This window comes from Capricornis sumatraensis, chromosome 5, assembly GCF_032405125.1.
Source record: "Capricornis sumatraensis isolate serow.1 chromosome 5, serow.2, whole genome shotgun sequence".
In the NCBI taxonomy this organism is placed as follows: domain Eukaryota; kingdom Metazoa; phylum Chordata; class Mammalia; order Artiodactyla; family Bovidae; genus Capricornis; species Capricornis sumatraensis.
In genome coordinates, this window is record NC_091073.1 from 98,402,523 (window position 1) to 98,418,658 (window position 16,136).

At 37.2% G+C, this 16,136-nt stretch overlaps 1 protein-coding gene across 3 annotated transcripts in view; it reads right to left on the reverse strand.

Annotated features, from left to right (window-relative positions):
- Positions 1-16,136, reverse strand: part of UBE2H (ubiquitin conjugating enzyme E2 H) — a 100,143-nt gene that overhangs the window by 34,278 nt on the left and 49,729 nt on the right. For 2 of the 3 annotated variants that reach the window (XM_068972327.1, XM_068972326.1), the window contains exons 2-3: positions 10,153-10,229; positions 9,308-9,382 (exon numbers count right to left, since the gene is read on the reverse strand). In XM_068972327.1, coding sequence (XP_068828428.1) covers positions 9,308-9,382; positions 10,153-10,229 — 152 coding nt within the window. The remainder of the gene's footprint in view (positions 1-9,307; positions 9,383-10,152; positions 10,230-16,136) is intronic. The other variant, XM_068972328.1, reaches the window with a different exon arrangement.

The window sequence follows — 16,136 nt, forward strand, 5'->3', positions numbered from 1 at the left end:
TCACAATTCTCTATACTTGGACTTGAGGATGCCACTAAATAGGCATTCACTCACTGACTCAAACAATATTCTTCTGCAGAACAGGCAATGCACCAAGTCCTGAGTTGGGGAGATAGATTTTTAGTGAACCATACCCAGGGACTGTCTTCATGGAGTTTATATCTACTGGGTTGGCAGGGAGAAGAGATGTTAAGTAAACAAATGTACCAGTTTTTAAAAATATGCTCTCTAATCTTTTGTGGACTCAACATTCCCTACCATTTTCCTCTCTCCTTTCTGCAGTAGCTTGCTCCCCCATTCTCCAATGATTTGTACATTTTACCAGTATGCTGCAAATCTCTCCTTCCCTTTGGTCCTCCATTTCTCACTTAATAGGACTTAATAGCCTTGTGTATTTTCCATGCGAAAATGGGTGCTAATCAGCAGGACCCCTCATTGTCCCCAACAACCCCCCCCCCATGCTAATTTCTCCTGCCTGAACAGCTTGCTCATATGTCCATGGTCCTCTCAAGTACCAGTTCTATCTTGTCCCTTCCTACAGTGTCGAAGGCACCACTCCTTCACCCTCCTCCTGACCTCAAACATCACCAAGCTTTCCCTCTCTTCTAGACAACTCCCTACAATGAGCATATAAACGTCCTTTGAAATCTCCAAGAAATAGAAAGCAAAGCCTTCCTTTTATCTTCCTCTAGGTATTAGCCTCCTTTGTATGCTCTCCTTAATACAGACAGATTTCTTCAAAGTAACGTGGACCTACACCACAGCTTTTCAACCTTGGCACCTTGATCCAACCCACTAATATCTCTACTATTTCCCCACAACAGCAGTGGTCACTGAACCTGTTTAAAACACTGCAATGATCTTTTCCATTGCATTAAAAATATAACTCAACCCTTTAACCTGGCCTACAAAGCCCTAATAGGGCCTTGCCCTGCCTACCATTTGGACCTTTTCTCATATCTCACTCACCACCCAGGCTTCCAGCCTCATCTCTCTTCCCTGAGCATGCCAGCTAAGTTCCTGCCTTGGTGTCTTTGTCTTCACAGTTTTTCTGCCTAAAATGCTCTTATACCTGACCTTGGAAGATCAGGGCTGGCTTTTTTCCCCTTTTCATTTAAACCCCAGCTTAAATTATTTTGTCAAAGATCCCCTTCCTGAACATCTAATCTAAGACAGCTATCATGATTGTTAATTCTATTACATCAATTCTCTGAATAAACCTATCAAGACATTAAAATTTTTGCTTTATCAGCCCCCCATCTTCATTTACCCCAAAAGGATTTAAGGGTCAAGAGACCAATCTCCTCACTTCTGTGTCCCTAGCATCTAGACTAATGCCCTGCACATAGCTGGTAGCTGATAAATTTGTTGAGCTGATTTGAAGAAATAATATAAGCTGTATCCATTTTACAAGAAAGGAGGTTCCACCTCAGTTGCCAAACATAATCTTTTCAAAATCATATCCCCAAAAATTTCATTTTCAGAACACCAGTAAAAAGAGAGCTTTTAACAATGGCTTATGGTCTCATAGCATTATCTTAACTTTTTTTTAAGAAAACTCTTCTACTGCTACTGCTGCTGCTGCTGCTAAGTCACTTCAGTCGTGTCCGACTCTATGCGACCCCATAGATGGCAGCCCACCAGGCTCCCTCGTCCCTGGGACTCTCCAGGCAAGAACACTAGAGTGGGTTGCCATTTCCTTCGCCAATGCATGAAAGTGAAAAGTGAAAGTGAAGTTGCTCAGTCGTGTCCAACCCTTAGTGACCCCATGGACTGTAGCCTACCAGGCTCCTCTGTCCATGGGATTTTCCAGGCAAGAGAACTAGAGTGGGGTACCACTGCCTTCTCCAAACTCTTCTACTAGAACCTTGTTTCTCTCTACTGGAATTCAAAAAATATAGATCATTACACAGTAGCACTTAACTAGCTATTTTTAAACAGGAACTACATTCAAACCCAAAGTTACAAAAGTAGAGAAGTATATTGGTGATCTTAATGGACTTTAGCTTCCTCAGTCTAAGAATTCATTCTATTTGTGGAAATACAATGGTTCAAATCAGTCTTTGTTAAATGACTGACCCCAAACCTCTCATGAATGACACTCCTCTCTATTCCAAATCCTGGTCCACTTCTGACTAAACATCACTCACTCAAAGTCACTCACACTAGTTCCTGAGGGAGTAACTATACAATGTTCCCAACCAGGAAGACACAAAGGAAAATGGTAAGTATTCTAAGCTCTAGAGTTAGTCATACACCATATTATAGAACTCCATCCCAAAAATACTGTGAGGTAATTTCTGGCCATGGTGAAATAAAAAGTGTATTATGCCAGAAGAGTCTGCTAAATCTGTCAATGAAAAAGGTGAAACCATTTCCCTTAACCACTGGCACAAGTAAAAAGAATATGGTACACTGATCATCAGGATACCTTTTTAATTAAAAACTGGCAGCAGACTGGGAATTTCAGAATGAAGTCTGAGGTTATCTAGTCTAGTTTCCTTTTGGAACAGAATGACCTAAAACCATTCTATTTATGATAGTCTGAACTAGTAAAGGCCACTGGTATGGCTCAAAATAGCATTCTAATTTTTGTTATTGCCCATGACTTTCATTCTGTTTCTATTTACTTAAATGGATTTGACTACCTCCTGCCATATGCTACTGACATCAATTATACTGTGGAATGAGCTTGGTTTTCCCCTAGCCATTCTATCAACACTTGGCAAACCATGATGTGGTCTCTCCAGAATCTTGCTCTCAACCAACCACTCCTTTTACGCAGTCAGCTTTGGTATTATCAAATTACAGTCCAGACACACAGTGCGTATAGCCTGCTCTTGGGAGAAGGTCCTCCTCACTGTTCACATGGAGATACACACGTGTAGTACTTTGCAGTTAGTTTCTAGACTTGTTAGCTGGCTCTTACAACACAGTTTTCCATTTTAAGAAAGTATCAATGGTGACAGAGTTCTTGAGCTTCTCTTAAGGTTACTTACAAAAGATTCTGTAATACTCTATAGTTCTATCTGAAATCAGTAGAATGCATGTCTCTTAATATATTAGCCAGTAGTCATTTAAAAGTAAGGTTCAATGACAACTTTAAAATATTCTCTTGGATGCTATTGTTCAAGTAACATAGGCAGATCTGATGGATACTACTGCAGATCTTGAAGCGACCTTTTCAAGACCTTTAAAGGCTGAAAGCCTTAAATCCAATACTTTATGTCATATTTTATTAAAGACATAATTTTTACCCCTTGGGTTAGAGAGAGAAAGAGAAAGATAAATATTGTATTCTAACACAATCAAAAGGATTTCTGTTATTAATAGCTACAAAGGGGTCTTTTTGGTTCACATGAAGAGAAAAATGGAACAAAGGAGAACAAGTGGAAGAGTCAGACTGAAAAGAGCAGGTAAGAATTGCTCAAAGTAACAGGACAGGAGAAGGGAAAAGGGCAAGGCAAAAAGGAGAAGAGAGGAGTGGAGAATGGTTACATGTAAAGGTGCAAAGACGCTCCAAGATGGAGTAAACCAGACTGTAAGCAGAGAGACAAAGGACACAGTATGTACACTTACACGCTGCTGCTGCTGCTAAGTCACTTCAGTGTGTCACACTTACATGCACAAGTAATTAAAACTGAAGAAAAAAAATTAAGGGGAGTGGTGGGAAACATGGGGGCCAGCAGGCCCTTAGCAAACTGAGAATTCTGACCAAGCACTGCTTGATGGCTTTCTGGAACAACAGATAGGAAAAGCATAGACTCAGACAAAGATGCAGACAGGACATCCGAAAGACACACACTTGCCATAAGTTTCTTAAATACTTACTTTTATAATAAAAGGGAACTTTATAGACTATAGTCTATAGTCCCTATAGACTATTTGGGAATTACAGGAATATGGCTTTAATTCCTGTAACAGCCATGGATAACTATAGCCAAAATTTGGCATTCAAATTTGGTATTTGCTGAGAAAAAAATTATAGTTACACTATTTTATCTTTTTGGGGGGCTGTGCTGTGTGCAACTTGCAGGATCTTAGTTCCCTGACCTGAGCCCCTGGCAGTGAGGGTACCAAGTCCTAACCACTGGACCACCAGAGGATTCCCTCTTGTGTGTTCTTTTGTTAAAGATGGTGTTAACTATTTACAACAGCTAGAACATGGAAGCAACCAGATGTCCATTGACAGATGAATGGATAAAGAAGTTGTGGTACAGATATACAATGGAATATTTCTCAGCCATAAAAAGGAATGCATCTGAGTCCTAATAAAGTGGATGAACCTAGAACCTATTATACAGAGTGAAGTCAGTCAGAAAGAGAAAGATAAATATTGTATTCTAACACATATACGGAATCTAGAAAAAAGGTCCTGAAGAATTCACTTACAGGGCAGCAATGGAGAAACAGACAGAGAATAGACTTATGGACATGGGGAGAGGGGAGGAGAGGGTGAGATGTATGGAAAGAGTAACACGGAAACTTACATTACCATATGTAAAATAGACAGCCAACGGGAATTTGCTGTATGGCTCAGGAAACTCAAACAGGGGCTCTGTATCAACCTAGAGGGGTGGGATGGGGAGGGAGACGGCGGGGGAGGTTCCAAAGGGAGGGAATATATGTATACCTATGGCTGATTCATGTTGAAGTTTGACAGAAGATGACAAAATTCTATAAAGCAATTATCCTTCAATTAAAAAATAAATAAAAAAATAAACATGGTGTTAAAATATTAAAATATGAGTAATGGCTGTAAAACATTTTGTCCATTAGTATGTACTGTAATTCGGACATTCCTGGCAGTATCCAGTGGTTAAGATTCCATGCTTCCACTGCAGGGAGCACAGGTTCTATCCTTTGTTGGGGAACTAAAGGTCCTACATGCTATGTGGCGTAAGAAAGGTGGGGGATAAAAGGAACCAAAATTTAACTACTTTATTTATCAACTGAGTTGTTAGGTTGCTTCCAACTTTTAAGTTTTAAAAATAAGACTGCAATTTACATACTCCTGTGCATTAATCTTAGTGTACATGTCTGAATATTTCCTTATTTTAACTAAAATCATTCAAAGGATATAAAATTTTATCAACATATACTGCTAGGTTGGCTGTATCATAATACCTTTGCCAACAATGTTTAACTTGCCAATTTAGAAAGTCATATATTTTCTTATTTTTTAATCTTTGCATTCTTTGGATTGGATACAAAACTATTTTGTATTCTATGCTAATTGGTCATTTTTCATTTTTAGGAAAAAAATTGCTCTATGTGACCTCTTTATATATGGGATCACTCATCTTTACTTCCCCCCAGGCAGCAACTGCAAGTCTGTTTCCTTAGATGGGTAAAAGCTTCTTCTTAGCTGGGCACATGTGTAATGACCGAAAAGTGAGAATCTAGAGTACGGACTATGACAGTCTCCGCAGCAACTTCTTTGCATAGCACAAAATCCTCATGGACTGGGCATTACTTGGGGTTTTGAAAGAGTATTTATAAAGTCCTTATGTTCACCTTCACCTCTCTGAAGCTTTGTAAAGACTCTATTCTCAAACATGAGATACAATTCGTGTAAACATCTATCTCCTCCATATATTCTCTTCCTCAATTGAGGTGCTGAGTCACACTTCTCCTAAAAAGCAATGAAATGCTGTCACTAGAGCAAATGCAATATTTTAAATACACTGATATTTTTTTCCTCCCAACTGCCTTTTACAGCCTTCCTAAGTATCTGGTGGAATGCCATATATCATATATCCTGAATATTTAATACACTGGTCAATATCAAACATGCACACAGTCCATTTAATTACATTATCTCATTTTCTAGAAGAGGAAATAATTCAGGTAAGTATCATCAGAGTCAAGGAGAACTGGGACCAGAACCATTCTTTCCTGATAATCAGTCCACTGACCAATCAGACCCTCTTAACTACTCGGTGACACACCCAGCAGCATTGCTCTCATTCTAGTTTCTGAATGGGGAGAGAAAAGTCTGGACCTTCAAATAAATCAGAACTTAGAGTTTCAAATATGATTTATATCAAAGCAGTCTCTCTGGAAGACGATGCAAATATTTCAATGATGTTACAACTGATTAAAGGAGTTTTAGAATTTCTTTCTGAAAGAGCCCAAAGGGCCAGTTTAAAAAGTAAATCATAACTCTTAAACTTCAGTCAGTTTCATAATCATGTATCATTAAAGACTTCAACTGATGTTACTTAGTTTTTCAATTCATCTTATTCTCTGGAATTAAATGACCTTTAGCCATTTCAAAAATTTATATCCAGCTTCAAAGCATCAAGACTCGCCATCACTCATGATATTCAAAGGGAATGTAAAATTCCAAAAGATGAGCTTATTAAGATGTTTGGAACAATGATGGCTTTGTAAGAATAAGCTGGTAACTTCCCCAGGAGGCTGTTAATATTCCTTCTCTTTCCAAAGAGGAATTAAGATCTAAGTAAATTAAGGAGTTAATTTACTTACTTAAAGATGAAAATTGTTTTTAAAAGGACTTTTTCAGTTACATGTCAAGCAGTCAGGTAACTATTGAAAACTCCCTTAAACTGTGTTTGGAATTAACAGTTTACCTATAAAAGTACATTGCATATACACTTAAATATTTAGAGAAAAATGTTTTAAAGTACATTTTTATGTACTTTATGTAAATAATAATACCCACTGAGGGACAGGATTATAAGACATTTTAATTTTTCTTTAGTTTTGCTCACCTGGACCTTCTTACACTCCTATGGATAAGGAGGATTTATACAATTAAAAAATATACATAGCAACATTAAACAAAAAAGTATACAGAGATATATATTTTAAAACCCCAAGACCTAATCATCAAAACACTTAATCTAAATTTACACATCTTAATATTTAAGAGATCAAAATTTGGCTCGGAAAGGGTATGCTTGCTTACATACTACCGAGGCAGGGTTTAAAAAGAACAGTGAGGTTGGATTTATCTTATTTCCTCTTCTGTATAGTTCTGCAGCTATCTATTACAATTCAAAAACAAACCCTTGCCTACTCTGCAGGAGCAACTACCTCTCAAAATGTTTAAAGCACATTGCAACAGTAATTACATTGTTGATGACCTGAAAATGGGTCACCCCACACGACTGATTAAAATTCTTACCCAATCTTCCTCTGGAGGAAACAGGACAGCTTGTAAAATATTTCAACTATATCTACTTCCCTAAGAGAAGATGGTACATACACATTTGTAGGTATTATCAAGTTCTAAAAGCACACAGAAAGGGAAAGGAAACATTATCAAGAAGTTAAGTTAGCCTAGTCATTTGTCCTAACCAATTCCATGTTACATCATTAACTTAAGAAAGTACAGAGGCTTCTGTTGCATCATTAGTTAACAAACAATGTTTGAAGTTCAGATAGTTTTACTTTGAAAGTTATGATGAAATAATTGTTACCTGGAAACATGCTAAGATTTGAGAAATGACTACGTTTCTGTAGGATATGTAATTGCACTTTTTGGTTCATTGTTAGTTTCATCAAGCTATTCTGTTTCCTTTCTGACTAGGAATCTAGGTTTAGCAAGCAAATTTTTAGTTCTATAGGTAAATAGTTACTTATGAAATATACCTGAATGAATTTATATGGTTTGGATATTCTGTTTATAAAGGTTTAAAGATTCTATCTACATTCCACCACACAAGGAACTGAGAAACAGCTGCTGTCCCACCTGTGCTAAGGTATTAAGTCAGATACACTCAAGAATTGTCTCAAAGATTCAGCACCTCAGAGCACCCTTCCTATATCACCATCTGATAACTCTACAGTTTGCAGGTTCTTATAGCAATGGGAGATTTCCAATTCAATTATCCATAAAGTATCTCCTCAACTGTTGTTTAGTTGCTGAGTCATGTTTGATTCTTTTGCGACCCCATGGACTACAGCTCGCCAGGCTTCTCTGTCCATGGGATTTTCCAGGTATGAATACTGCTGTGCACTGCCATTTCCTTCTCCAGGGAATCTTCCCGACCCAGGGACTTGAACCTGCGTCTCCTGCATTGGCAGGTAGATTCTTTACCACTGAGCCACCTGGGAGGCAAGCCCATCTTGTTAAATATCAAGTTTAAAACTCAGCTAAGGGCCCTTCAGAGGAAACTATCAGTTTATTCTTAAAACGAACATTAAGAGTTCCCAGGCTATAAAGGAATTATATAGATGCTCTATAGTATTTTTATAGCCTTAAACTGTAAAACATATAAAGTACCTAGATGTTAGGGGGACAAGTCACTGCATTTGATTGGAAATTACTAACATTTTCACATTATTTATCCCGGACAGAAATATGGGGGCTTAGAATTAAAACACAAAACTCGGAATGTCTTTGGTTCACCTCTTTTAAAAAACCCTTTTTCGGGGGCAAGGGAGAAGTGTAAATTCCAAGAGTTTTAAGCATTAGGTCTGACAATTCTGAATAAGTGATTCACTGTGACAGAGAACGCTCTAAACATATTCCAATTTTATTTTCTTCTTCCTTCTTAAAATTGGCCCATTCTTTGTAACATCTAAAAATCATCTACAGAATGAAAATTTTAAAAGCTGGCTTAAGTTAGCTAAGTTACTACCATTCTACAGTCTCAAAATAGTTAAAGGTATCAAGCTCAACCAAAATATACCCCCGCAGCATCTGATGCTAATATCTAAACTGTCACTAAATGCCTTAATGGGGGTGATAAGTTAATATCACCAATTAAGGCAGAAGATGAAGGTGAGGAAAAAATACCCCACAGAAGTTATTTTATGTAACCCTACTGAGATTTGTTTCTATTCTACTTTCTTTAGCCGTTTAGAGGGTTAAAAAGATTTGGAAAGAATGGAAAAAGGTACATAGAGTTGGAGTGAACAAAAGCAAAAGTAGGGTATAAGGAGGATTTTTAAATGACAGAACCAGAATAGGCACTATATAATATTCATTTCAATAATTGGCATTTAAAATGAGATTTAAGATGTTTATTATTTTACTGCTAATAGCCTGAATGGACAGTGGGTCTTAAAATTATTTAATCTGACCCTAAAAGACAGAAAAATCTAGAGTTACAATCATTACAAGCATGCAAAGGATATATTTAAACACCTTTTATCACACTATGGAAGTCCCTCCTTAAAATTACTAAATAACCTAAGCCAAAAAAAGGGGGAAAATTCAGTAGAGCAGATACTTCTGGAATTAATTAACTCCCATAAAATGTAGGCTTGTTTTTTTTTTTTTTCCCCCTCCATTTCAAAATTCTCTAAGGAAAGAAACTGGGTAGTTACATACCTATAGAAGGAGATTTGAAAGGGTATTTATCAGGAAGATCCACTCTAACTTTCCATACTCCGCCTTCATACGGTGCTGAAATAAAAGCAAAAATGTTAAAACATTAGAATTGTCTCCAAATTAGAAAAGAGAATCTGACTGTAAGTTAAACATTAAATTCTAATCTCTTTTGAGAATCTTGCAAATTAACTGCTTCAAAAGTCAGGGAACTCTTGTAACTAGTAGGTACTCTATGTTCAAATGTAATACTTTCCTTAAAAAAAATCTAGAATTAGCATAGATTCATTTTCTCTTTCAAATTTACCTGATTCTTCAAACACTGTTCAATCATTTGGTAAGTAATAGCTTACTATCTCAGTCTATCCTGTGCCTAACCCACCCCTCCCCGAAAACAACAAAAACATTTCTACAAAACCCAGAATTCACAGCTTATGTTTAATACTGTCTCACAGGGCTTCCCTAGTGGCTCAGATGGTAAAGATCCACCTGCAATGCAGGACACCAGGGTTTGATCCCTGGGTTGGGAAGACCCCTGTAGAAGGGAAGGGCTACCCACTCCAGCATTCTTGCCTAGAGAATTCCAAGGACAGAGGAGTCTGGCAGGTTACAGTCCATAAGGTTGCAAAGAGTTGGACATGACTAAGTGACTAAGTCACACTAACACAGAGATAAGAGAAAAAGCATATAGAATATTTATCCTAACAGCAAGATTTCCTTACTGGTTCTAGAATTCAATTAAATTTGCTTTTCAAGAACTATACATATCACCATCTATCTTGATATTCACATTGTCTATTAAGAAATATAAGTAAAATTGAAAAACACATACCAACACATATACTTACTTCCTTGTGGTCCATAAAACTTCACTACAAATTCATTGAGTCCTCCTAGGATAGTAACCTCATGCTTACTCTCAATACTAAGGTGGAAGGTAAAGGAAATTACACAAGCTTTATGTTACCCAGAACTAAAGATGGTACCCCCAAGATATGTCAATGAAAGTGTTACCAACATTTTACAAGAAACCAATAAAATATAAAATATGATAATTCTGGTAGTTTAAAAGGCAATATATACTCCTGTGAAAAGAATATGAATGAACTTTAGATTCAGGGAGATTGGTGCTCAAATCCCAGGACTGCCATTTGGTGGGTTTGAGCCTAGACAAAACAATGTAAACTCACTCCCTGAGCCTTTTGTTCTTGGCAAATCAGGAAAACACCATTTTACAGACCTCTGTGAAGAATAAATGGGTTAAATATGTAAGATGTGTAAGACTGCATTGTGTATGTAAGTAAATGAAAAACAGGAACTTAATTTTAGCTTTTCTCCCCTCTGTTCTCTCCCCACCCCAACCTCTCCCCAATGATCCTTTAACATAAATCCAGTGTTCCCTTTAGTCAAATTCAAGCATTCAGTAAAACACTGATTTTCTTGAACTGGAAATGCGTGCCTAAAATTACAGATTTTCTAAGGAAGTCCTGATAATTTTCTCCTGGCTTAGAGAATAATTGAAATGACTAGTGATACAACTGTGCTGTAAAAGTAGCACTGCCAAATGCAAAAAAACAGCCAAAAAAAAAAAAATATATATATATATACTTTTAAACTTTGTCTGTAGTATTTATTTTCAGCTACTCTTCCTCACTCACACGCCTCTATCCTCCTTAGGCTGGCCTCTAGCTCTGTATGTGTTTAGGGGCTCGAATCACAGAGCGCTGGCACTTCTGGGTTCTCTTCCTCGTCGATTTTGTGTGTCCTGAGACTCATTCTTTTAAGGTGCTAAGATTCAATTACAGAAACCAAAACAACCCATTTCCAGATAGGGCTTCTGGTCTAATTTCTGTTTTGTCTCTGCTTTGTGGTCTAACCCAATAATGACTTTAGTGATAAAAATTTTAGGTGGTGGGGGCTTTGGAGAACTCTCAAATCCCACTGGAACATTAAAAAAAAAAACCCACCATAAGAAGATATGACAGACTGGCCTCATCTTTCTCAATCAGAAGTACAAATTACATTTTAATTATGTATACTATTATACAAAAAGAAAAATGCCAAATAAAATTTAAGTGATCTCTTAAATAGAGAAAAACGTTATTTTTTAAGGCTTGAAATTTGACTCTCCAAATCCTCTGTCCTGTAGGTCACAGAACAGAGGTCAGGTGTATTTTTGGCAAAGTCCTTGCTTAAGAGTAACTAGAGATATTAAGTAAGATAATGTAGTCTATTCGATCTCATTCTTTTCTAAACAAAAACTACTTTTAATAACATGCATATTGAAAGGATTCAAATAGCAACCACATTGGAAAATTGGCTTCATTTCTCTTGGTCAGATGACACATGAATATAAGTTTTGGTGTACTAACTCCTTCCTGGCCAGTCACACTCTGACACCCCTCTACAAACATTCCAAAGCTAATGCTAATGTAGTAAGTTAAAGTAAGTGCTTGTTTTAAAACAAAAACAACTCAAAAAGCTCCCTTGCATTAGTGAAAGAAAAAGTCAAATCTAGTTACAATAAACAAAATTAAATACAAACAATTAAGTTCTCAAAGAAAACAAAAAAAAAATTTTGAAGATAAAAAAGGTTTAAGAATGACACCAAAGGCAGAAACCACACAGGGAAAAATTAGCAGATGCAAGCACACATACACATTTAAAACTTCTTCATTATAAAAAACAAAGGAGAAGGCACAAACTAGGAAGAAAAGGCCAGAACAGCAAAGTTAAGAAAACTGAAATTAAGCTATAAAAAGCCCAACTCATTAGTTTAAAAATGAGATATTTTCCATTATTAATCGATAGAGATGAAGGAGCTAGATAAAACCCAGTGTTCAGTGGAGTATAAATTAGCATTCCTGAGACCAAATTTAAGCACTATACTCTAAAGATGAATTTACTCTTTCACTCAAATTTCACTTCTTTGAAGTTATTTTAAAAAATAAACAAAACACAACACTGCTGGCAGGAGTGTGATACAGTTTCGACCACTTGAACACTGTTGGCACGGTAAGCTGCACACACATATGCCCTATATCCATCAGCACTATTGCTAGTAGACAGGAAGAGCTATGTTCACCAAAATACATGTTTAAGAATGTGCATAAAAGGCCTCCCTGGTGGCTTAGTCAAAGGTAGAGAATCTGCCTGTCAATGCAGGAGACAGAGGTCCCATCTCTGGTGCAGAAGATCCCACATGCCTCAGGGCAACGAAGCCCAGGCACCAAGATCATCGAGCCTGTGCTCTAGAGCCTAGGAACCAAAGCTACTGAAGCCCGAGTGTCCCGGAGCCTGTGCTCAGCAACAGTGAGAAGCCCTTGCCCTGCAATAGGAGAGGAGCCCCCACTTGCCACAACTAGAGAAAAGCCTGTGAGGCAGGAAATACCCAGCCCAGCCAATAAATTCAAAAAATTTAAAAAACAGTGTTCATGGGGGGTTCAGGATGGGGAACATGTGTATACCTGTGGCAGTCATGTTGATGCATGGCAAAACCAATACAATATTGTAAAGTAATTAACCTCCAATTAAAATAAACAAATATATATATATATATATATATATATAAAGAATGTTCATATAGCACTATTTATAATATCCAAAAGTTAGGTCACAACCCAAAAGTTCATCAACAATAAAAAGAATAAATTATGGTACAGCTGGGCTTCTCTGGTGGCTCAGTGGGAGAGAATCTGCCTGTGAATGAAGGAGACATGTGTTCGATCTCTGGGTCAGGAAGATCCCCTGGAGAAGGAAACAGCAACCCACTCCAGTATTCGTGCCTGGGAAATCCCCAGGGACGGAGGAGCCTGGTGGCTTACAGTCCATGGGGTCCCAAAGGAATCAGATACGACTTAGCGACTAAACAACAATTGTACAGTCACCCAACAGAGTATTACGTAACAATAAAAAATGAACCTGGAACTTCCCTGGTGGTCCAGTGGCTAAGACTCTATACTTCCAATGTAGGGGGTGAGGGGTTGATCCCTGCTGGGGGAACTAAGATCCCACATGCCCAACAGTATAGTCAGAAAAAAACAAAAACAACAACCACCACCACTACAAGTAAACAGATGAACTCTCACAGACATTACAGTTAAGTAAAAGCCAGATACCAAAGAGCACATACAGTATGATTCCATTTACACACAGTTCAAACAGGTTAAATGAATCAAGATGCTGGAAATTAGGACAGTTACCCTCTAGTGGGGACTGTGGTCATTGTAAAGGGGTTTGAAAGGGACTTCCAGAGTGCGGATTACACGTTTACACTTCCATTTTATCAGTGAGCTACAAAAATGATTTGTGCACTTTCTGTATACCTATTAAAAAGTTTACTAAAAGTAAGACTATCTGATGCATGTATAATTTTTTTTACCATAAATTTTAAAAATGAAAATAATTTGAGTATTTTGAGTATTTTTTTGTCTTGGATTTTTCTTTTGGCCATGCCACGTGGCTTGTGGGATCTCAGTTCCCCAACCAGGGATCGAACCCAGGCCTTCAGCAGTGAAAGCAGAGTTCTAACCAATGGACTGCCAGGGAAGTCCATAATTTAAGTATTTATCACTAGGAAACTGGTTGAAAGAATTATAAGCCATTTATACAACAGGCTGTTATTAGTGTCCATTAGTGTATACTAGTGCCTTCTCACCATCTAGAGCTCCTCTAATATATGTTTCTGTTTAATTGGGAGGTATCCAGAAGTAGTCAAGATGAATATACTGTAGTGCCACATAAGATATCTCAGATATTCAACTCAAAAAACTGCAAGGATAATAATGGAGTAAGGTAGGGGATTAAACGAGTTTAACAAAAGTCAAACTAATTTTACAATATAAAATTCTATAGAAGCAGCATTCCCTATCAGACCTAATTTGCTATGAATGACATTCATCTATAGCAATTAGTTAATTAATCATTTAAAAGTATAAGTTATCTATATGAATGTCCCCTCTAGAAAAGTGAAGATATCTTTTCTATCCTTTAGGTGGATGCAGTAAATGTGAGTTCCTTTCATTTTGTGATCTGTCTGGGATTAGTCCATGCTTTTATCTATTTTCCAAAGAAGATTCTCCTTTCGAAAACGTCATGTTAAAATGAGATTAGAAATTAATGCTCCAAATCTCCTCTTTCCCAGGATCCCGGGTATAACCCAACATTCCAGATACACTGGGTCTGTCTTTAATTATATTTATACTGTAAATTAAAGAGTTCTTATAGTCCACTTCATATGAAAAGCTAAAAGTAAACTGAAAGAAACCTTTAAACACTTCTACAAAGTTGGTAAAATGAAGAAGCTGTGCTAAATTTATGCTGCCTTGCAATGGTACAGATACTAAATCAGATGGAAAAAAAAAATTTAAGTTTAGTTGAAAGAAAAACACTGCATTAAAAATAAGTCATTCCATCACCATGAATGAATGACTTGCCCCAAAAAACTATAAAATTACTTGACTACTGTTACCATGTGTATTTACGGTACAGGCCATGAGTTTCTTTCTGCTCTCTGCTGTAAAGTCAAGGGCGAGGAAGGCAAATGAGAAGGCAGGTTACAATGACAAAAATAATGATCTATTTTGGATATGTGCTGGTCAGACTAGTAGCCTGGCGGGAACTCACTAGAAGATTCCTTCATTACTGTCTCACTTTCAAAGTCTGAAAATATAAGACACCCTTCAGATACTGTTCTGGTAAAAATAAGTTAAATCCATAAAACTCGCATTTTACTCACTTCTAAGTTATTTGTAAAATACTGCTTTTTACTTACTTAGTGTTTCACTATTAAGGAATATCAGCATTTTCAGTAGAATAATGATCAACATTCCCAGGAACCCAAGTTCATTTCACTTTTAAAATGCCAGCCACCCACCACTGTATTTTCCTTGAATGGCACTATGATTACACAATCTAATATTTAAAGGTTAATGCCAAACTGTCAAGAGACAACTGACATTCTTGGCAAAACGTGTCTATTGGGATTTTAGAAATGATTTCTATGTAGTTCTGGGATGTTCCAGAAAGCGAGTCAAGGGCCAAGTCTGTTAAACAGGTCAAGGATTCAGACAGCATGGTTTCCTAAATTTTATTAAGATAAAAGATGGTGACCTCCCTGAGTTGCATCCATGGCAGTAAGTGACCAGGATAAAGAATGGGCTTCTTCTGTGAAGAGGGTAAAAGCTATCTGCATGGCTTTCTATCTACATGTTCAGATCAGTCTGCTTCCAACTCTCCTTGCGATTAACTACATTACGAAAGTTGAAGAAACTAGGCAACTTTCTCTACCTAGCTTTCTTGATAAAAATATGGTATGTCTATTAATCCAGTAAGGTTCAAAAATAACAAAGATAATACTTTGGGGGTTATGTTTACAAAGAATCCTTCTCCTTTAGAGATATAAACTGAAATATTTATTAAAATGTATGTGTAGGATTTACTTCAAAATAACTCATTTAGGAGAGAGAGGTACAGAAGGACGGACACTGACCTTGAGTCAATAATTACTGAATCTGATGATGAGTACATGGGGGTTCATTATGCGTTCTCTCTCGTTTGAAATTTTGTTGTAAGTTCTGAAAAGTTAATGTAGTCAGTTATCAGAACTTTAGTATTTAACAAGCACAATTTAGAAGAACTTGGCTACTGTAGCTCTCTTAAGGGCTTACAAAATAATTCAACATTTTCCTGAGGTCCAATATTTAGTTTGAGGAAGAAAAAAATTAGCAAATGATCAGGTCCAGTGGTAGTCCAGGTCCCTGGTAGCCCAGTGGTTAGGCTTCCATGCTTCCATTGCAGGGAGCACAGGCTGGATCCCAGGTCAAGGAACTAA